The sequence below is a fragment of the Oncorhynchus clarkii genome, chromosome 6 (assembly GCF_045791955.1).
Source record: "Oncorhynchus clarkii lewisi isolate Uvic-CL-2024 chromosome 6, UVic_Ocla_1.0, whole genome shotgun sequence".
Taxonomy (NCBI): Eukaryota; Metazoa; Chordata; class Actinopteri; order Salmoniformes; family Salmonidae; genus Oncorhynchus; species Oncorhynchus clarkii.
Genome location: NC_092152.1, coordinates 89,863,970 through 89,888,341, shown reverse-complemented (window position 1 = coordinate 89,888,341; position 24,372 = coordinate 89,863,970). Strand labels below are relative to the sequence as shown.

Below are 24,372 nucleotides of genomic sequence, written 5' to 3'. Positions count from 1 at the left end.
GAATATAACACAATAGATATGGTAGGAGAAAATCCAAAGAAAAACCAACCGGATTTTTGTTGTTGTTGAGACCATCCTCTTAGAATGGCTAGTATAAGGGCATATTGTAAATTAGCTCCCAGGATGCAATTCCTATGGCTTCCTCAGGGTTTTAGCAGTCTATGTTCAAGGTTTCAGGCTTGTAACTTCCAAAATGAATAAGAAATATGAGTTTTAGTACAGTGACACAGTCTTGGAAATTCGTGTTTGCGCACCATGAAGACAGGACGCAGCTGCTAAAATCGGTTTCCTATTGAACATACTTCTTTCCGTAAGAAATATTATAGTTTGATTACATTTTAGGGAATCTGAGGAGTAAATAGAAACTTATTTTGACTTGTTGAAACAAAGTTTAGGGGTAGATTTTCAGATTCCTTTCTCTGCATTTTGAGCAAGTGGATTACTCAAATCAATGGCGCCAACTAAACTGGATATAAAGAAGGATTTTATCTAACAAAACGACACTACATGTTGTAGCTGGGACCCTTTGGATGACAAATCAGAGGAAGATTTTCAAAAAGTAAGTGAATATTTAATTGCTATTTGTAAATTTATGAAACCTGTGCAGGTGGAAAAATATTTTGATATTGGGCGCCGTCCTCAAACAATCACATGGCATGTTTTCGCTGTAACAGCTACTGGAAATCGGTGCAGTTATATTAACAAGAATTTAAGCTTTCAACCGATATGAGACACTTGTACAGTGGGGAGAAACAAGTATTTGATACACTGCCGATTTTGCAGGTTTTCCTACTTACAAAGCATGTAGAGGTCTGTAATTTTTTATCATAGGTACACTTCAACTGTGAGAGACGGAATCTAAAACAAAAATCCACAAAATCACATTTTAGCTCAATATCAAATCATTTCTGGGTAACAATAAGTTGATCATAAAGATACATTTTTTAAAATCAGAAATGAACAAAATTAGCTTCTTAGCAAAGAGTAATTTCAAACGCTAAAATTTAGCGAGGACTGTCTGGGAGTGGTCTGAGTGGGGAGGGGGAAAACGGAATACTTGCTGTTATTGACAAGAGAGGTTTGGGAACTCTCTTTCTTATTGGTCTATGAACTCAGTTACCACCTGGTGATGTCACCCGACAGGCCAAAAACTCCATCACACCAAAACAGGCTGAATTTTCAGGCGGTCTTTTCAAACAGCTCTGTACACTAAAAGGGCATTATCATATATATTTTTTCTACATTTCCCAGTATTATTCCAACCTTAAAGTGTGTAAATATATATAAAACACCTTTAATATCAGTGTTGTCGTGGTAATGAAAGGTGAGTAAACCCTGACACCATGGTTCAGGAAGAATAAGTACTCATTAAAATATGAATTATAAGAGTTGACTTGCATTATCCTCTATATAACGGCTTCAGATAGAAATGATATGATATAGTGTATTGATGTGTTTGAATATAGTGTATTGATATGGTTGAATATAGTGTATTGATATGGTTGAATATAGTGTATTGATGTGTTTGAATATAGTGTATTGATATGTTTGAATATAGTGTATTGATATGGTTGAATATAGTGTATTGATATGTTTGAATATAGTGTATTGATATGGTTGAATATAGTGTATTGATATGGTTGAATATAGTGTATTGATGTGTTTGAGGGTTGAATATAGTGTATTGATATGTTTGAATATAGTGTATTGATATGTTTGAGAGTTGAATATAGTGTATTGATATGTTTGAGGGTTGAATATAGTGTATTGATATGTTTGAGAGTTGAATATAGTGTATTGATGTGTTTGAGGGTTGAATATAGTGTATTGATATGTTTGAATATAGTGTATTGATATGTTTGAGAGATGAATATAGTGTATTGATGTGTTTGAGAGTTGAATATAGTGTATTGATATGTTTGAATATAGTGTATTGATATGTTTGAATATAGTGTATTGATATGTTTGAGAGTTGAATATAGTGTATTGACATGTTTGAGGGTTGAATATAGTGTATTGATATGTTTGAGAGTTGAATATAGTGTATTGATGTGTTTGAGGGTTGAATATAGTGTATTGATATGTTTGAAGGTTGAATATAGTGTATTGATGTGTTTGAGAGTTGAATATAGTGTATTGATATGTTTGAGGGTTGAATATAGTGTATTGATATGTTTGAATATAGTGTATTGATATGTTTGAGGGTTGAATATAGTGTATTGATATGTTTGAATATAGTGTATTGATATGTTTGAGGGTTGAATATAGTGTATTGATATGTTTGAGGGTTGAATATAGTGTATTGGTTATTGATTTACCCAGTTGCGTAGCTCCAGCTTCCTGGGGTCCGTCTCTTCCGGAGGTTCAGGCTTGGCCTTGCCTCCTTTGCCCTTCTTGACCCTGGCCTTGCCCTTCCCTGCCCCACCACCTCCACCGCGGACTGGGACCGGGCTCTTGGTCTTCTCCTGGGATGCCGTGGCGTTGGCCGCCTGGAAGGTAACACAGGAGGGATGAAAGCCCCTTGTTGACCCAGGTCACATGGAGCTGTTACAGGACCTGCAGTGGAAGTTGTTGTCTCACCATCACCGTTGGTTAGAGCTTCAGGTTGTGTCCCAAATGGAACCCTATACCCTGTCTCGCGCACTAGTTTTGACCAAGTCCAATAGGGTTCTAGACAAAAGTAGTGCACTATGTTTAGGGAATTTGATGCCTTTTGGGGTCAGGTAACATATTTATTTTGGAATATGGGCAGTTGGTCTGACTTGAGGTCTGCAAGCTGAACTCTATTTAAGCCGTATTGTGCAAACTTTACTCTAACACACTGATGCCAATGAATGATTTAGGTCAAAGGTCAAGTTGCACATGCTTATCTGATCTCTGAATCAGACCCATGTTCATTACAATCAGGCCCTGTTAGACCAGCATGGTGTTGTTCATTACAATTCTGAATCAGGCCCTGTTAGACCAGCATGGTGTTGTTCACTACAACTCTGAATCAGGCCCTGTTAGACCAGCATGGTGATGTTCATTACAACTCTGAAACAGACCCTGTTAGACCAGCATGGTGTTGTTCACTACAACTCTGAATCAGGCCCTGTTAGACCAGCATGGTGATGTTCACAACAACTCTGAATCAGACCCTGTTAGACCAGCATGGTGATGTTCATTACAACTCTGAATCAGACCCTGTTAGACCAGCATGGTGATGTACATTACAACTCTGAATCAGGCCCTGTTAGACCAGCATGGTGTTGTTCATTACAACTCTGAATCAGGCCCTGTTAGACCAGCATGGTGTTGTTCATTACAACTCTGAATCAGACCTTGTTAGACCAGCATGGTGTTGTTCACTACAACTCTGAATCAGACCCTGTTAGACCAGCATGGTGTTGTTCACTACAACTCTGAATCAGGCCCTGTTCGACCAGCATGGTGCTGTTCATTACAACTCTGAATCAGACCCTGTTAGACCAGCATGGTGTTGTTCATTACAACTCTGAATCAGACCCTGTTAGACCAGCATGGTGCTGTTCATTACAACTCTGAATCAGACCCTGTTAGACCAGCATGGTGCTGTTCATTACAACTCTGAATCAGGCCCTGTTAGACCAGCATGGTGTTGTTCACTACAACTCTGAATCAGGCCCTGTTAGACCAGCATGGTGTTGTTCATTACAATTCTGAATCAGACCCTGTTAGACCAGCATGGTGTTGTTCACTACAACTCTGAATCAGGCCCTGTTAGACCAGCATGGTGTTGTTCACTACAACTCTGAATCAGGCCCTGTTAGACCAGCATGGTGTTGTTCACTACAACTCTGAATCAGACCCTGTTAGACCAGCATGGTGTTGTTCACTACAACTCTGAATCAGGCCCTGTTAGACCAGCATGGTGTTGTTCATTACAACTCTGAATCAGGCCCTGTTAGACCAGCATGGTGATGTACATTACAACTCTGAATCAGGCCCTGTTAGACCAGCATGGTGTTGTTCATTACAACTCTGAATCAGACCCTGTTAGACCAGCATGGTGATGTTCATTACAACTCTGAATCAGACCCTGTTAGACCAGCATGGTGTTGTTCATTACAACTCTGAATCAGACCCTGTTAGACCAGCATGGTGATGTTCATTACAACTCTGAATCAGACCCTGTTAGACCAGCATGGTGTTGTTCATTACAACTCTGAATCAGGCCCTGTTAGACCAGCATGGTGATGTTCTCTACAACTCTGAATCAGGCCCTGTTAGACCAGCATGGTGTTGTTCATTACAACTCTGAATCAGGCCCTGTTAGACCAGCATGGTGATGTTCATTACAACTCTGAATCAGACCCTGTTAGACCAGCATGGTGATGTTCATTACAACTCTGAATCAGGCCCTCTTAGACCAGCATGGTGATGTTCATTGTGTACCCATGTGTTTCCCAAGTTGTTTATAGACTTACTCTGCCACTCATGGGCCAGTGGTGACCGTAGACGAAGATCTGGCTCCTAGCGATGTCCACTCTGTTCCAGGCCAGGGCTAGACTCAGCTGGTCAGGGGCAGAGGCATTGGTGCCTACAATCAAACACCAACAAGGCTTTTTGGTTTAACCTTGAAACGCTTCACAGCTGTTCAATAGGCTATGACTGGGATTCAAATCCAATGTCTCAATCCCAGCATGCATCTGTTCTATAGACTATGACTGTGATTCAGATCAAATGTCTCAATCCCAGCATGCATCTGTTCTATAGACTATGACTGGGATTCAGATCAAATGTCTCAATCCCAGCATGCATCTGTTCTATAGACTATGGCTGGGATTCAGATCAAATGTCTCAATCCCAGCATGCATCTGTTCAGTAGACTATGACTGGGATTCAGATCAAATGTCTCAATCCCAGCATGCATCTGTTCTATAGACTATGACTGGGATTCAGATCCAATGTCTCAATCCCAGCATGCATCTGTTCTATAGACTATGACTGGGATTCAAATCCAATGTCTCAATCCCAGCGTATGTGAGAAATATCCTCTCTCTGCAAAGTCAGTGGTGTTAGGTGTGAAGTGAAAAAGAGCAGAAGAACAGTGGAGTGTTCTTCCCAGGTTACCTTTGAGCAAGGCTGTCAGTATGGACATCTCGATATCCTGCTGGCCCTCTGAGCCCATACGAAACACAGTGATCTAACAGGCCCATGAAAGAACAACAACAACAAAGACACGTGTGAAGGGTCAAAGGTCAACTCTCTTTTTCAGGGATTCAGTGCATGTCAAGTCTGCTCCCGCTGTTCCCTTCCCCCTGGCGCTCGAGGGCGCCAGATTACCCTGCAATCACACGCTCCTGCCATCATCACGCACACCTGCCTTCCCTCGCCACGCGCTTCAGCGTTATTGGACTCACCTGGACTCACTCATCACCTGTTAATTTCCTCTCCTAATATCTGTCAGTTTCCTTCTCTGTTCACCTGGACTCACTCATCATCTGTTAATTTCCTCTCCTATATCTGTCAGTTTCCTGCTCTGTTCACCTGGACTCACTTATGACCTGTTCATTTCCTCTCCTAATATCTGTCAGTTTCCTGCTCTGTTCACCTGGACTCACTTATGACCTGTTATTTCCTCTCCTAATATCTGTCAGTTTCCTTCTCTGTTCACCTGGACTCACTCATCATCTGTTAATTTCCTCTCCTAATATCTGTCAGTTTCCTGCTCTGTTCACCTGGACTCACTTATCACCTGTTAATTTCCTCTCCTATATCTGTCAGTTTCCTGCTCTGTTCACCTGGACTCACTTATGACCTGTTAATTTCCTCTCCTAATATCTGTCAGTTTCCTGCTCTGTTCACCTGGACTCACTTATGACCTGTTAATTTCCTCTCCTAATATCTGTCAGTTTCCTGCTCTGTTCACCTGGACTCACTCATCATCTGTTAATTTCCTCTCCTATATCTGTCAGTTTCCTTCTCTGTTCACCTGGACTCACTTATCACCTGTTAATTTCCTCTCCTATATCTGTCAGTTTCCTGCTCTCTTCACCTGGAGTGTGTCGTTTGGAGTGTGTCGTTTGGAGTGTGTCGTTTGGAGTGTGTCGTTTGGAGTGTGTCGTTTGGAGTGTGTCGTTTGGAGTGTGTCGTTTGGAGTGTGTCGTGTTTGGAGTGTGTCGTGTTTGGAGTGTGTCGTTTGGAGTGTGTCGTTTGGAGTGTGTCGTTTGGAGTGTGTCGTTTGGAGTGTGTCGTTTGGAGTGTGTCGTTTGGAGTGTGTCGTTTGGAGTGTGTCGTTTGGAGTGTGTCGTTTGGAGGATCTGTACTTGATTTTTTTGCTTCTTCAGAACACGGCTCTGTTTTATAGCCTTCCCTCGCCACGCGCTTCAGCGTTATTGGACTCACCTGGACTCACTCATCACCTGTTAATTTCCTCTCCTAATATCTGTCAGTTTCCTTCTCTGTTCACCTGGACTCACTCATCATCTGTTAATTTCCTCTCCTATATCTGTCAGTTTCCTGCTCTGTTCACCTGGACTCACTTATGACCTGTTCATTTCCTCTCCTAATATCTGTCAGTTTCCTGCTCTGTTCACCTGGACTCACTTATGACCTGTTATTTCCTCTCCTAATATCTGTCAGTTTCCTTCTCTGTTCACCTGGACTCACTCATCATCTGTTAATTTCCTCTCCTAATATCTGTCAGTTTCCTGCTCTGTTCAACTGGACTCACTTATCACCTGTTAATTTCCTCTCCTATATCTGTCAGTTTCCTGCTCTGTTCACCTGGACTCACTTATGACCTGTTAATTTCCTCTCCTAATATCTGTCAGTTTCCTGCTCTGTTCACCTGGACTCACTTATGACCTGTTAATTTCCTCTCCTAATATCTGTCAGTTTCCTGCTCTGTTCACCTGGACTCACTCATCACCTGTTATTTCCTCTCCTAATATCTGTCAGTTTCCTTCTCTGTTCACCTGGACTCACTCATCATCTGTTAATTTCCTCTCCTATACCTGTCAGTTTCCTGCTCTGTTCACCTGGACTCACTCATCACCTGTTAATTTCCTCTCCTATATCTGTCAGTTTCCTTCTCTGTTCACCTGGACTCACTTATCACCTGTTAATTTCCTCTCCTATATCTGTCAGTTTCCTGCTCTCTTCACCTGGACTCACTCATCACCTGTTAATTTCCTCTCTTATATCTGTCAGTTTCCTTCTCTGTTCACCTGGACTCACTCATCACCTGTTAATTTCCTCTCCTTAAATCTGTCAGTTTCCTTCTCTGTTCACCTGGACTCACTCATCACCTGTTAATTTCCTCACCTATATCTGTCAGTTTCCTGCTCTGTTCACCTGGACTCACTCATCACCTGTTAATTTCCTCTCTTATATCTGTCAGTTTCCTTCTCTGTTCACCTGGACTCACTCATCACCTGTTAATTTCCTCTCCTTAAATCTGTCAGTTTCCTTCTCTGTTCACCTGGACTCACTCATCACCTGTTAATTTCCTCACCTATATCTGTCAGTTTCCTGCTCTGTTCACCTGGACTCACTCATCACCTGTTAATTTCCTCTCCTAATATCTGTCAGTTTCCTGCTCTGTTCCAACGCTGCTGCATTGTTTTTGTGTTTTGTATTAGTTTCTGACGCGGTTCCTGTCTCGTCTCCGTTGTAATTAAATGTTTTACTCCCCGTAACTGCTTTGTCTCTCCTGCGTCATTCCGCGTGACAGTGCATACTGTTAAGTGTATACTTTGGAGTGTGTCGTTTGGAGTGTGTCGTTTGGAGTGTGTCGTTTGGAGTGTGTCGTTTGGAGTGTGTCGTTTGGAGTGTGTCGTGTTTGGAGTGTGTCGTGTTTGGAGTGTGTCGTGTTTGGAGTGTGTCGTTTGGAGTGTGTCGTTTGGAGTGTGTCGTTTGGAGTGTGTCGTTTGGAGTGTGTCGTTTGGAGGATCTGTACTTGATTTTTTTGCTTCTTCAGAACACGGCTCTGTTTTATAGTCTCTTGTTTTTCATGTGACAGAAACGCTCATACTAATAAATACTAATAGTAATAAATACTAATACTAATAAATACTAATACTAATAAATACTAATAGTAATACATACTAATACTAATAAATACTAATAGTAATACATACTAATACTAATACAGTGCCTTGCGAAAGTATTCGGCCCCCTTGAACTTTGCGACCTTTTGCCACATTTCAGGCTTCAAACATAAAGATATAAAACTGTATTTTTTTGTGAAGAATCAACAACAAGTGGGACACAATCATGAAGTGGAACGACATTTATTGGATATTTCAAACTTTTTTAACAAATCAAAAACTGAAAAATTGGGCGTGCAAAATTATTCAGCCCCTTTACTTTCAGTGCAGCAAACTCTCTCCAGAAGTTCAGTGAGGATCTCTGAATGATCCAATGTTGACCTAAATGACTAATGATGATAAATACAATCCACCTGTGTGTAATCAAGTCTCCGTATAAATGCACCTGCACTGTGATAGTCTCAGAGGTCCGTTAAAAGCGCAGAGAGCATCATGAAGAACAAGGAACACACCAGGCATGTCCGAGATACTGTTGTGAAGAAGTTTAAAGCCGGATTTGGATACAAAAAGATTTCCCAAGCTTTAAACATCCCAAGGAGCACTGTGCAAGCGATAATATTGAAATGGAAGGAGTATCAGACCACTGCAAATCTACCAAGACCTGGCCGTCCCTCTAAACTTTCAGCTCATACAAGGAGAAGACTGATCAGAGATGCAGCCAAGAGGCCCATTATCACTTTGGATGAACTGCAGAGATCTACAGCTGAGGTGGGAGACTCTATCCATAGGACAACAATCAGTCGTATATTGCACAAATCTGGCCTTTATGGAAGAGTGGCAAGAAGAAAGCCATTTCTTAAAGATATCCATAAAAAGTGTTGTTTAAAGTTTGCCACAAGCCACCTGGGAGACACACCAAACATGTGGAAGAAGGTGCTCTGGTCAGATGAAACCAAAATTGAACTTTTTGGCAACAATGCAAAACGTTATGTTTGGCGTAAAAGCAACACAGCTCATCACCCTGAACACACAATCCCCACTGTCAAACATGGTGGTGGCAGCATCATGGTTTGGGCCTGTTTTTCTTCAGCAGGGACAGGGAAGATGGTTAAAATTGATGGGAAGATGGATGGAGCCAAATACAGGACCATTCTGGAAGAAAACCTGATGGAGTCTGCAAAAGACCTGAGACTGGGACGGAGATTTGTCTTCCAACAAGACAATGATCCAAAACATAAAGCAAAATCTACAATGGAATGGTTCAAAAATAAACATATCCAGGTGTTAGAATGGCCAAGTCAAAGTCCAGACCTGAATCCAATCGAGAATCTGTGGAAAGAACTGAAAACTGCTGTTCACAAATGCTCTCCATCCAACCTCACTGAGCTCGAGCTGTTTTGCAAGGAGGAATGGGAAAAAATGTCAGTCTCTCAATGTGCAAAACTGATAGGGACATACCCCAAGCGACTTACAGCTGTAATCGCAGCAAAAGGTGGCGCTACAAAGTATTAACTTAAGGGGGCTGAATAATTTTGCACGCCCAATTTTTCAGTTTTTGATTTGTTAAAAAAGTTTGAAATATCCAATAAATGTCGTTCCACTTCATGATTGTGTCCCACTTGTTGTTGATTCTTCACAAAAAAATACAGTTTTATATCTTTATGTTTGAAGCCTGAAATGTGGCAAAAGGTCGCAAAGTTCAAGGGGGCCGAATACTTTCGCAAGGCACTGTAAATACTAATACTAATAAATACTAATAAATACTAATAAATACTAATAAATACTGACACTAATAAATACTAATACTAATAAATACTAATACTGATAAATACTAATACTAATAAATACTTATACTAATAAATACTAATATTGATAAATACTAATACATACTAATACCAATAAATACTAATACCAATAAATACTAATACTAATAAATACTAACACTAATAAATACTACTACTAATAAATACTAATACTAATAAATACTAAGACTAATAAATACTAACACTAATAAATACTACGAATAATAAATACTAATATTATACTAATGATTGTGAATGTGTTTTGAGGACATATGGCACTCTCTCTTCAGGCATTTCTTCTATGTTAAATGAAGGAGTGGGCCTTTAAACGGCATTACTGGGGAACGTGTCAAAGGTCAAGCACGGTTCACAACTCTATCGCTCGTCAGGGAGACAGTCAGCAGTGTGTGTGTGTGTGTGTGTGTGTGTGTGTGTGTGTGTGTGTGTGTGTGTGTGTGTGTGAGCGTGTGAGCGTGTGCATGTTAAGAGAAGTCAGAAGCCTCTCATTGTGAATTGTGTCTCTGAATAACAGGAGCTCCTTATAAACCCCAGACACACCCTGCAGTACATAACAAGCCCTTCAGAGTTAAACAACCCTCTTAGTAAGATAACAGTGTTGTCCTTGTTGTTGCCCAGACCATCCCAAATGCAATAAGACTGCAGGCCTGTCACATGCCAGCAAGGAATGCACTGCTAATAGCACACTAATGTCTGTTGAAACTTTTCAGAACCGAACCAATCCAAAGATTCACTGATAATGAGCTAAGTGTTGCAGCTCCATGACTGGCCCCTCATAATAGCTCCACCATCAGGCCCTCGTGATAGCTCCACCACCAGGCCCTTGTGATAGCTCCACCACCAGGCCCTTGTGATAGCTCTACCACCAGGCCCTGGTGATAGCTCCACCACCAGGCCCTCGTGATAGCTTCACCACAAGGCCCTCATGATAGCTCCATCACCAGGCCCTCGTGATAGTTCCACCACTAGGCCCTGGTGATAGCTCCACCACAAGGCCCTCGTGATAGCTCCACCACAAGGCCCTCGTGATAGCTCTACCACAAGGCCCTTGTGATAGCTCCACCACTAGGCCCCTGTGGTTACAATTCTCTGTTTGTAATCATCGGAACCATCCATCTCCATGATATCAGTCTAGATATTAATCTATATACTGTCATTCAGACTGTTATAAACTGTAATGTAATGGACTGTCATTCAGACTGTTATATACTGTAATGTAGTGAGTGGACTGTCATTCAGACTGTTATATACTGTAATGTAGTGGACTGTCATTCAGACTGTTATATACTGTAATGTAGTGGACTGTCATTCAGACTGTTATATACTGTAATGTAGTGGACTGTCATTCAGACTGTTATATACTGTAATGTAGTGAGTGGACTGTCATTCAGTCTGTTATATACTGTAATGTAGTGAGTGGACTGTCATTCAGACTGTTATATACTGTAATGTAGTGAGTGGACTGTCATTCAGACTGTTATATACTGTAATGTAATGGACTGTCATTCAGACTGTTATATACTGTAATGTAGTGGACTGTCATTCAGTCTGTTATATACTGTAATGTAGTGAGTGGACTGTCATTCAGTCTGTTATATACTGTAATGTAATGGACTGTCATTCAGTCTGTTATATACTGTAGTGTAGTGGACTGTCATTCAGTCTGTTATATACTGTAATGTAGTGAGTGGACTGTCATTCAGTCTGTTATATACTGTAGTGTAGTGGACTGTCATTCAGTCTGTTATATACTGTAGTGTAGTGGACTGTCATTCAGTCTGTTATATACTGTAATGTAGTGAGTGGACTGTCATTCAGTCTGTTATATACTGTAATGTAGTGGACTGTCATTCAGACTGTTATATAATGTAATGTAATGGACTGTCATTCAGTCTGTTATATACTGTAATGTAGTGGACTGTCATTCAGACTGTTATATACTGTAATGTAGTGAGTGGACTGTCATTCAGTTTGTTATATACTGTAATGTAGTGGACTGTCATTCAGACTGTTATATACTGTAATGTAGTGGACTGTCATTCAGACTGTTATATACTGTAATGTAGTGAGTGGACTGTCATTCAGACTGTTATATGCTGTAATGTAATGGACTGTCATTCAGACTGTTATATACTGTAATGTAGTGGACTGTCATTCAGACTGTTATATACTGTAATGTAGTGAGTGGACTTTCATTCAGACTGTTATATACTGTAATGTAATGGACTGTCATTCAGACTGTTATATACTGTAATGTAGTGGACTGTCATCCAGACTGTTATATACTGTAATGTAGTGAGTGGACTGTCATTCAGTCTGTTATATACTGTAATGTAGTGGACTGTCATTCAGACTGTTATATACTTTAATGTAGTAAGTGGACTGTCATTCAGACTGTTATATACTGTAATGTAATGGACTGTCATTCAGACTGTTATATACTGTAATGTAATGGACTGTCATTCAGTCTGTTATATACTGTAATGTAGTGGACTGTCATTCAGTCTGTTATATACTGTAATGTAGTGGACTGTCATTCAGACTGTTATATACTGTAATGTAGTGGACTGTCATTCAGTCTGTTATATACTGTAATGTAGTGAGTGGACTGTCATTCAGACTGTTATATACTGTAGTGTAGTGGACTGTCATTCAGTCTGTTATATACTGTAATGTAGTGGACTGTCATTCAGACTGTTATATACTGTAATGTAATGGACTGTCATTCAGACTGTTATATACTGTAATGTAATGGACTGTCATTCAGACTATTATATACTGTAGTGTAGTGGACTGTCATTCAGTCAGTTATATACTGTAGTGTAGTGGACTGTCATTCAGTCTGTTATATACTGTAATGTAGTGAGTGGACTGTCATTCAGTCTGTTATATACTGTAGTGTAGTGGACTGTCATTCAGTCTGTTATATACTGTAATGTAGTGAGTGGACTGTCATTCAGTCTGTTATATACTGTAGTGTAGTGGACTGTCATTCAGTCTGTTATATACTGTAATGTAGTGAGTGGACTCTCATTCAGTCTGTTATATACTGTAGTGTAGTGGACTGTCATTCAGTCTGTTATATACTGTAGTGTAGTGGACTGTCATTCAGTCTGTTATATACTGTAATGTAGTGAGTGGACTGTCATTCAGTCTGTTATATACTGTAGTGTAGTGGACTGTCATTCAGACTGTCAAATACTGTAATGTAGTGAGTGAACTGTCATTCAGTCTGTTATATACTGTAGTGTAGTGGACTGTCATTCAGTCTGTTATATACTGTAGTGTAGTGGACTGTCATTCAGTCTGTTATATACTGTAATGTAGTGAGTGGACTGTCATTCAGTCTGTTATATACTGTAGTGTAGTGGACTGTCATTCAGTCTGTTATATACTGTAGCGTAGTGGACTGTCATTCAGTCTGTTATATACTGTAATGTAGTGAGTGGACTGTCATTCAGTCTGTTATATACTGTAGTGTAGTGGACTGTCATTCAGTCTGTTATATACTGTAGTGTAGTGGACTGTCATTCAGTCTGTTATATACTGTAGTGTAATGGACTGTCATTCAGACTGTTACATACTGTAATGTAGTGGACTGTCATTCAGACTGTTATATACTGTAATGTAGTGAGCGGACTGTCATTCAGACTGTTATATACTGTAATGTAGTGTAATGGACTGTCATTCAGACTGTTATATACTGCAATGTAGTGAGTGGACTGTCATTCAGTCTGTTATATACTGTAATGTAGTGAGTGGACTGTCATTCAGACTGTTATATACTGTAATGTAGTGGACTGTCATTCAGACTGTTATATACTGTAATGTAATGGACTGTCATTCGGACTGTTATATACTGTAATGTAATGGACTGTCATTCAGACTGTTATGTACTGTAATGTAATGGACTGTCATTCAGATTGTTATATACTGTAATGTAGTGAGTGGACTGTCATTCAGACTGTTATAAACTGTAATGTAGTGGACTGTCATTCAGACTGTTATATACTGTAATGTAGTGAGTGGACTGTCATTCAGACTGTTATATACTGTAATGTAGTGGACTGTCATTCAGACTGTTATATACTGTAATGTAGTGGACTGTCATTCAGACTGTTATATACTGTAATGTAGTGGACTGTCATTCAGTCTGTTATATACTGTAATGTAGTGAATGGACTGTCATTCAGTCTGTTATATACTGTAATGTAGTGGACTGTCATTCAGTCTGTTATATACTGTAATGTAGTGAGTGGACTGTCATTCAGTCTGTTATATACTGTAATGTAGTGAGTGGACTGTCCTTCAGACTGTTATATACTGTAATGTAGTGAGTGGACTGTCATTCAGACTGTTATATACTGTAATGTAATGAACTGTCATTCAGACTGTTATATACTGTAATGTAGTGAGTGGACTGTCATTCAGACTGTTATATACTGTAATGTAGTGAGTGGACTGTCATTCAGACTGTTATATACTGTAATGTAGTGGACTGTCATTCAGACTGTTATATACTGTAATGTAGTGAGTGGACTGTCATTCAGTCTGTTATATACTGTAGTGTAGTGGACTGTCATTCAGTCTGTTATATACTGTAGTGTAGTGGACTGTCATTCAGTCTGTTATATACTGTAATGTAGTGAGTGGACTGTCATTCAGTCTGTTATATACTGTAGTGTAGTGGACTGTCATTCAGACTGTCATATACTGTAATGTAGTGAGTGGACTGTCATTCAGTCTGTTATATACTGTAGTGTAGTGGACTGTCATTCAGTCTGTTATATACTGTAGTGTAGTGGACTGTCATTCAGTCTGTTATATACTGTAATGTAGTGAGTGGACTGTCATTCAGTCTGTTATATACTGTAGTGTAGTGGACTGTCATTCAGTCTGTTATATACTGTAGCGTAGTGGACTGTCATTCAGTCTGTTATATACTGTAATGTAGTGAGTGGACTGTCATTCAGTCTGTTATATACTGTAGTGTAGTGGACTGTCATTCAGTCTGTTATATACTGTAGTGTAGTGGACTGTCATTCAGTCTGTTATATACTGTAGTGTAATGGACTGTCATTCAGACTGTTACATACTGTAATGTAGTGGACTGTCATTCAGACTGTTATATACTGTAATGTAGTGAGCGGACTGTCATTCAGACTGTTATATACTGTAATGTAGTGTAATGGACTGTCATTCAGACTGTTATATACTGCAATGTAGTGAGTGGACTGTCATTCAGTCTGTTATATACTGTAATGTAGTGAGTGGACTGTCATTCAGACTGTTATATACTGTAATGTAGTGGACTGTCATTCAGACTGTTATATACTGTAATGTAATGGACTGTCATTCGGACTGTTATATACTGTAATGTAATGGACTGTCATTCAGACTGTTATGTACTGTAATGTAATGGACTGTCATTCAGATTGTTATATACTGTAATGTAGTGAGTGGACTGTCATTCAGACTGTTATAAACTGTAATGTAGTGGACTGTCATTCAGACTGTTATATACTGTAATGTAGTGAGTGGACTGTCATTCAGACTGTTATATACTGTAATGTAGTGGACTGTCATTCAGACTGTTATATACTGTAATGTAGTGGACTGTCATTCAGACTGTTATATACTGTAATGTAGTGGACTGTCATTCAGTCTGTTATATACTGTAATGTAGTGAATGGACTGTCATTCAGTCTGTTATATACTGTAATGTAGTGGACTGTCATTCAGTCTGTTATATACTGTAATGCAGTGAGTGGACTGTCAGATACATCAACAGGAAGTTAGGACGGGAGATCAGATACATCGACAGGAAGTTAGGACAAGAGGTCAGATACATCGATAGGAAGTTAGGACGGGAGGTCAGATACGTCAACAGGAAGTTAGGACAGGATGTCAGATACATCAACAGGATGTTAGGACGGGAGGTCAGATACATCAACAGGATGTTAGGACGGGAGGTCAGATACATCAACAGGATGTTAGGACGGGAGGTCAGGTACATCAACAGGAAGTTAGGACGGGAGGTCAGATACGTCAACAGGAAGTTAGGACGGGAGGTCAGATACATCAACAGGATGTTAGGACGGGAGGTCAGATATGCCAACAGGAAGTTAGGACGGGAGGTCAGATACATCAACAGGATGTTAGGACGGGAGGTCAGATAAATCAGCAGGATGTTAGGGATGAAGATGTGAGACGGGGATGATGGTGATGTAGTTCAAGATATGAGACGGGGATGATGGTGATGTAGTTAAAGATGTGAGACAGGGATGATGGTGATGTAGTTGAAGATGTGAGACAGGGATGATGGTGATGTAGTTGAAGATGTGAGACAGGGATGATGGTGATGTAGTTGAAGATGTGAGACAGGGATGATGGTGATGTAGTTGAAGATATGAGACGGGGATGATGGTGATGTAGTTGAAGAGATGAGACAGGGATGCTGGTGATGTAGTTGAAGATGTGAGACAGGGATGATGGTGATGTAGTTGAAGATGTGAGACGTGGATGATGGTGATGTAGTATGAAGATGTGAGATGGGGATGATGGTGATGTAGTTGAAGATGTGAGACATTGATGATGGTGATGTAGTTGAAGATGTGAGACAGGGGTGATGGTGATGTAGTTGAAGATGTGAGACAGGGATGATGGTGATGTAGTTGAAGATGTGAGACAGGGATGATGGGGATGTAGTTGAAGATGTGAGACAGGGATGATGGTGATGTAGTTGAAGATGTGAGACAGTGATGATGGTGATGTAGTTGAAGATGTGAGACAGGGATGATGGTGATGTAGTATGAAGATGTGAGACAGGGATGATGGTGATGTAGTTGAAGAAGCTGGGAGACGGGGATGATGGTGATGTAGTATGAAGATGTGAGACATGGATGATGGTGATGTAGTTGAAGATGTGAGACGGGGATGATGGTGATGTAGTTTAAGATGTGAGACAGGGATGATGGTGATGGAGTTGAGCATGTGAGACATGGATGATGGTGATGTAGTTGAAGATGTGAGACAGGAATGATGGTGATGTAGTATGAAGATGTGAGACGGGGATGATGGTGATGTAGTTGAGCATGTGAGACATGGATGATGGTGATATAGTATGAAGATGTGAGACAGGGATGATGGTGATATAGTATGAAGATGTGAGACAGGGATGATGGTGATGTAGTTGAAGATGTGAGACAGGGATGATGGTGATGTAGTATGAAGATGTGAGACAGGGATGATGGTGATGTAGTATGAAGATGTGAGACGGGGATGATGGTGATGTAGTTGAAGATGTGAGACGGGGATGATGGTGATGTAGTATGAAGATGTGAGACGGGGATGATGGTGATGTAGTTGAAGATGTGAGACATGGATGATGGTGATGTAGTATGTAGATGTGAGACGGGGATGATGGTGATGTAGTTGAAGATGTGAGACGGGGATGATGGTGATGTAGTATGAAGATGTGAGACGGGGATGATGGTGATGTAGTATGAAGATGTGAGACGGGGATGATGGTGATGTAGTATGAAGATGTGAGACGGGGATGATGGTGATGTAGTATGTAGATGTGAGACGGGGATGATGGTGATGTAGTATGAAGATGTGAGACGGGGATGATGGTGATGTAGTTGAAGATGTGAGACGGGGATGATGGTGATGTAGTATGAAGATGTGAGACATGGATGATGGTGATGTAGTATGAAGATGTGAGACGGGGATGATGGTGATGTAGTTGAATATGTGAGACGGGGATGATGGTGATGTAGTTGAAGATGTGAGACGGGGATGATGGTGATGTAGTTGAAGATGTGAGACAGTGAAGATGGTGTCGTAGTTCGTGTTATCTTTGTTTATGAGGACATACTCTTCAACTGTAGTTTATGGGGACACTGACTATGGGATGCAGGGTTTATGAAGTAGAATGGTTTCAGGTGTTCAATGATGATGGATATTGGTTGTGTTGACTTATTTCATGTAGCGGGTCAAATGATTGTACACGTGACACATGAATGACGATACAGGATGACACAAATGAATGGGACGCTTTTATTGAAGCATCAAATTAGCATAAAACAATTCAATTATTAAAATGTCACACTACTTTCATCACAAATTATAATCTTTAATGTTTGAATATATTTTGAATACATTAGGATTTTACTTACAGTATGTGGTAAAAAAAAAGTGTTTCTAAAATGTACGTAAGGCTTAAAAAAAATACTAGATACTAGATACTAAAACCGTCACTTATGACACACGCAATGCATTGGACAGGAATTTGTTAGCATTATTAGCATAACACTTAGAATTCCTGTCCAATGCATTGCGTGCGTCATAAGTTATGGGAACATATCCTGTATAATAATGTCTTCCCTACTCACCAGAGATCGTTTCTTCATGCATTCCATCACCATGAGGAAGATCTGCTGGGCCTGACCGCGGTTGTAGTTAAACGTCTTCTGGATGGTGACAAGGAGCTGGTCCTTCACGCTATCACTTACCAAACTGAGGGGAGACAGAGAGACTGGTCAGACCACCTCTACAGTCTATTCTTTAGACTGACCAAGCTGAGGGGAGACAGAGAGACTGGTCAGACCACCTCTACAGTCTACTCTTTAGACTGACCAAGCTGAGGGGAGACAGAGAGACTGGTCAGACCACCTCTACAGTCTACTCTTTAGACTGACCAAACTGAGGGGAGACAGAGAGACTGGTCAGACCACCTCTACAGTCTACTCTTTAGACTGACCAAGCTGAGGAGAGACAGAGAGACTGGTCAGACCACCTAAACAGTCTACTCTTTAGACTGACCAAGCAGAGGGGAGACAGAGAGACTGGTCAGACCACCTCTACAGTCTACTCTTTAGACTGACCAAGCTGAGGAGACAGAGAGACTGGTCAGACCACCTCTACAGTCTACTCTTTAGACTGACCAAGCTGAGGAGACAGAGAGACTGGTCAGACCACCTCTACAGTCTATTTTAGACTGACCAAGCTGAGGGGAGACAGAGAGACTGGTCAGACCACCTCTACAGTCTACTCTTTAGACTGACCAAGCTGAGGAGAGACAGAGAGACTGGTCAGACCACCTAAACAGTCTACTCTTTAGACTGACCAAGCAGAGGAGACAGAGAGACTGGTCAGACCACCTCTACAGTCTACTCTTCAGGCCTAGAAAATGCTCAAAAGATCCTTCTTGTTATATTCCATTTGAAAGTATTTGCGATGTGCTTTAGTTTGGAGTTGACATTCTTAGTACTATTCAGTTGGTTCCATTGTAACTAAATCAATTGTATTATATTTTTATTTAACCTTTATTTAACTATTTAATTAATTCAACTTAACTTAATTTAACTTAATAACTTAATTAATTCATTTAACTTAATTAATTTAAATGTATTCAACTCAGTTAAGAGCAAATTCATCAGAACACAGCCCTGTTCTAGTTCTGTTTCTGCTAGTGTGGACATTAGATCACAGCCCTGTTACTAGTACTGTTTCTGCTAGTGTGGACATTAGATCACAGCCCTGTTCTAGTTCTGTTTCTGCTAGTGTGGACATTAGAACACAGCCCTGTTCTGGTTCTGTTTCTGCTAGTGTGGACATTAGATCACAGCCCTGGTCTAGTTCTGTTTCTGCTAGTGTGGACATTAGATCACAGCCCTGTTCTAGTTCTGTTTCTGCTAGAGTGGACATTAGATCACAGCCCTGTTCTAGTTCTGTTTCTGGTGGTGTGGACATTAGATCACAGCCCTGTTCTAGTTCTGTTTCTGCTATTGTGGACATTAGATCACAGCCCTGTTCTAGTTCTGTTTCTGCTAGTGTGGACATTAGATCACAGCCCTGTTCTAGTTCTGTTTCTGCTAGTGTGGACATTAGATCACAGCCCTGCTCTAGTTCTGTTTCTGGTGGTGTGGACATTAGATCACAGCCCTGTTCTAGTTCTGTTTCTGCTAGTGTGGACATTAGATCACAGCCCTGTTCTAGTTCTGTTTCTGCTAGTATGGACATTAGAACACAGCCCTGTTCTAGTTCTGTTTCTGCTAGTGTGGACATTAGATCACAGCCCTGTTCTAGTTCTGTTTCTGCTAGTGTGGACATTAGATCACAGCCCTGTTCTAGTTCTGTTTCTGCTAGTGTGGACATTAGATCACAGCCCTGTTCTAGTTCTGTTTCTGCTAGTGTGGACATTAGATCACAGCCCTGTTCTAGTACTGTTTCTGCTAGTGTGGACATTAGATCACAGCCCTGTTCTAGTTCTGTTTCTGCTAGTGTGGACATTAGATCACAGCCCTGTTCTAGTTCTGTTTCTGCTAGTGTGGACATTAGAACACAGCCCTGTTCTAGTTCTGTTTCTGCTAGTGTGGACATTAGATCACAGCCCTGCTCTAGTACTGTTTCTGCTAGTGTGGACATTAGATCACAGCCCTGTTCTAGTTCTGTTTCTGCTATTGTGGACATTAGATCACAGCCCTGTTCTAGTTCTGTTTCTGCTAGTGTGGGCATTAGATCACAGCCCTGTTCTAGTTCTGTTTCTGCTATTGTGGACATTAGATCACAGCCCTGTTCTAGTTCTGTTTCTGCTATTGTGGACATTAGATCACAGCCCTGTTCTAGTTCTGTTTCTGCTAGTGTGGACATTAGATCTCCGTCCTGTTACTAGTACTGTTTCTGCTAGTGTGGACATTAGATCACAGCCCTGCTCTAGTTCTGTTTCTGGTGGTGTGGACATTAGATCACAGCCCTGTTCTAGTTCTGTTTCTGCTAGTGTGGACATTAGATCACAGCCCTGTTCTAGTTCTGTTTCTGCTAGTGTGGACATTAGATCACAGCCCTGTTACTAGTACTGTTTCTGCTAGTGTGGACATTAGATCACAGCCCTATTCTAGTTCTGTTTCTGCTAGTGTGGACATTAGATCACAGCCCTGTTCTAGTTCTGTTTCTGCTAGTGTGGACATTAGATCACAGCCCTGTTCTAGTTCTGTTTCTGCTAGTGTGGACATTAGATCACAGCCCTGCTCTAGTACTGTTTCTGCTAGTGTGGGCATCAGATCACAGCCCTGTTCCCTGTTCTGTTTCTCATCCAACATCCTATATACTGTCTCTAACATGAATTTGACATGTGTCTGACATATATTTGACATATATTTGACATATATCTGACATATATCTGACATATATCTGACATATATTTGACATGTATCTGACATGTATCTGACATGTATTTATCATATATTTGACACATATCTGAAATATATTTGACATATATTTGACATATATTTAACATATATTTGACATGTATCTGACATGTATCTGACATGTATCTGACATGTATTTGATATGTTTTTAAGCATATATTTTTCTGCATGTATGTGACCCAGGTCTGTTTCTCACCCGTCGTCCTCAGAGTATCTGTGTGCGAAGGAGATGATGTCAGAGGCCCGTCCACTGCCGTCACAGACCACCACCGGGACAGGGGGGTCCTCCCTCAGGCTCTCCAGGACTATGGAGATGACGTTGGGACCCCCCTCCAGGATCAGACAGACCAGAGGCACCCCCTGACCCAGACCTGGCAGAGGCAGACAAAACAACATGTTATAGAGCCAGTGACCTGGCAGAGGCAGACAAAACAACACGACCCCTGACCTGACAGAGGCAGACAAAACAACATGGCCCCTGACCTGGCTGAGACAGATACAACAGCTGCCTGTAGCCAGTATCTGGTCCTCAGCGATGCTGCCTGTAGTCAGTATGTGGTCCTCAGACACAGTGGTGCTGCCTGTAGTCAGTATGTGGTCCTCAGACACAGCGGTGCTGCCTGTAGTCAGTATGTGGTCCTCAGCGGTGCTGCCTGTAGTCAGTATGTGGTCCTCAGCGGTGCTGCCTGTAGTCAGTATGTGGTCCTCAGCGGTGCTGCCTGTAGTCAGTATGTGGTCCTCAGACACAGCGGTGCTGCCTGTAGTCAGTATGTGGTCCTCAGCGGTGCTGCCTGTAGTCAGTATGTGGTCCTCAGCGGTGCTGCCTGTAGTCAGTATGTGGTCCTCAGACACAGCGGTGCTGCCTGTAGTCAGTATGTGGTCCTCAGCGGTGCTGCCTGTAGTCAGTATGTGGTCCTCAGCGGTGCTGCCTGTAGTCAGTATGTGGTCCTCAGACACAGCGGTGCTGCCTGTAGTCAGTATGTGGTCCTCAGACACAGCGGTGCTGCCTGTAGTCAGTATGTGGTCCTCAGACACAGCGGTGCTGCCTGTAGTCAGTATGTGGTCCTCAGCGGTGCTGCCTGTAGTCAGTATGTGGTCCTCAGCGATGCTGCCTGTAGTCAGTATGTGGTCCTCAGCGGTGCTGCCTGTAGTCAGTATGTGGTCCTCAGCGGTGCTGCCTGTAGTCAGTATGTGGTCCTCAGACACAGCGGTGCTGCCTGTAGTCAGTATGTGGTCCTCAGCGGTGCTGCCTGTAGTCAGTATGTGGTCCTCAGCGGTGCTGCCTGTAGTCAGTATGTGGTCCTCAGACACAGCGGTGCTGCCTGTAGTCAGTATGTGGTCCTCAGCGGTGCTGCCTGTAGTCAGTATGTGGTCCTCAGACACAGCGGTGCTGCCTGTAGTCAGTATGTGGTCCTCAGCGGTGCTGCCTGTAGTCAGTATGTGGTCCTCAGCGGTGCTGCCTGTAGTCAGTATGTGGTCCTCAGACACAGCGGTGCTGCCTGTAGTCAGTATGTGGTCCTCAGCGGTGCTGCCTGTAGTCAGTATGTGGTCCTCAGCGATGCTGCCTGTAGTCAGTATGTGGTCCTCAGCGGTGCTGCCTGTAGTCAGTATGTGGTCCTCAGCGGTGCTGTCTGTAGTCAGTATGTGGTCCTCAGCGGTGCTGTCTGTAGTCAGTATGTGGTCCTCAGCGGTGCTGCCTGTAGTCAGTATGTGGTCCTCAGACACAGCGGTGCTGCCTGTAGTCAGTATGTGGTCCTCAGCGGTGCTGCCTGTAGTCAGTATGTGGTCCTCAGCGGTGCTGCCTGTAGTCAGCATGTGGTCCTCAGCGGTGCTGCCTATAGTCAGTATGTGGTCCTCATAGGCCTCAGACACAGTATTAATGTCAGAGTAGTTGAAGTCAGAGGTGACAGCTGAGCATCCCTTTGTTGTCCCTGCCTTATCATGATCTCCAGGCATAGGATGACAAAGGGAAACCCACAGGTCACATAGATCAGCTACTCACCGGAGTACAGCAGTGCAGGACAGGCTCTCTCTGATCAACACACCTAAAGAAGCCTATGCAGGGTAGCCTAGTGGTTAGAGAGTTGGACTAGTAACCGGAAGGTTGCAAGTTCAAACCCCCGAGCTGACAAGGTACAAATCTGTCGTTCTGCCCATGAACAGGCAGTTAACCCACTGTTCCTAGGTCGTCATTGTAAATAAGAATTTGTTCTTAACTGACTTGCCTAGTTAAATAAAGGTTAAATAAAATAAAAAATAAAACACAAGGGTACGTTGTATCTAAGACACTAACACGTGTAGGTCCAACATTAGCATTAACATCAGATGGTTCATGGTAAATATGATGTTGTTCTGGTCTGAGACCCGAAGACTTGTTGTTAGTTAGCTCCCTGAGCTAATGCCCTGGGCTTTAGCTCACCGGGCTTACACTGCCTGGTGTCACACAGACAACCCCCCCCACCAATCTGTCAGACTTACGTGTGTTGATCTTCTGCAGGGAGATGTGTTTCTCCAGCTGACGGCGAAGACGGACCTCTGCGCCGTACTTTCCCTGGGTCCCGTTATCTGCTAGGATGAAGTGGGAGTGGCTGTTGTTGAGGACAGACAGCTTGGACATGGGGTTGGACATGGCCTGGTACGGACGTGTCACCTGGGCGGAAGACATATAATAACATCATGTTTAACGTGGAGTTGATTTGAGGAGTTGAATTGAGGAGTTGAATTGAAGGTGAGGAGTATAGTTGAGTTGAGGAGTTGAATTGAATTTAAATGGAGAATCACACCCAATCAAGTTCCCAAGTTGCAGTTATCTGTGACTTACGTCTCTTCCTATCAGATCCTCCTTGTTCTCCACGATGCCCCATGGAGCGATCCCGATGGCACATACTTTCCCCCTGGACTTTGAGGAGTGGTCCTTCAACGCATCTCCTACATGCCGGATCACCCCTAGGATACACATGGAGCCCGTTCAGCACTAAGAAGAGACGTGGACTCCATTCAGACATGAGTAGAATGGATTTGGACTTGGACTCAGACTTGAACACTAGGGACTTGGTACTCGACTCGGACTCAGACTTGAACACTAGGGACTTGGTGCTGGACTCGGACTCAGACTTGAACACTAGGGACTTGGTACTCGACTCGGACTCAGACTTGAACACTAGGGACTTGGTACTCGACTCGGACTCAGACTTGAACACTAGGGACTTGGTACTCGACTCGGACTCAGACTTGAACATTAGGGACTTGACTCAGACTCAGACTTGAACACCAGGGACTTAGTCCTCAACTCGGACTCAGACTTGAACACTAGGGACTTGGTGC

The 24,372-nt window shown here is 42.1% G+C and overlaps 1 protein-coding gene across 1 annotated transcript in view; it reads right to left on the bottom strand.

Annotated features, from left to right (window-relative positions):
* LOC139411794 (transient receptor potential cation channel subfamily M member 1-like) overlaps positions 1-24,372 on the bottom strand; it is a 103,422-nt gene that overhangs the window by 42,587 nt on the left and 36,463 nt on the right. Inside the window, exons 5-11 of the mRNA XM_071158540.1 lie at positions 23,870-23,994; positions 23,527-23,698; positions 21,245-21,419; positions 18,232-18,355; positions 5,095-5,167; positions 4,449-4,561; positions 2,319-2,489 (exon numbers count right to left, since the gene is read on the bottom strand). Of these exons, the coding sequence (XP_071014641.1) occupies positions 2,319-2,489; positions 4,449-4,561; positions 5,095-5,167; positions 18,232-18,355; positions 21,245-21,419; positions 23,527-23,698; positions 23,870-23,994 (953 nt within the window). The remainder of the gene's footprint in view (positions 1-2,318; positions 2,490-4,448; positions 4,562-5,094; positions 5,168-18,231; positions 18,356-21,244; positions 21,420-23,526; positions 23,699-23,869; positions 23,995-24,372) is intronic.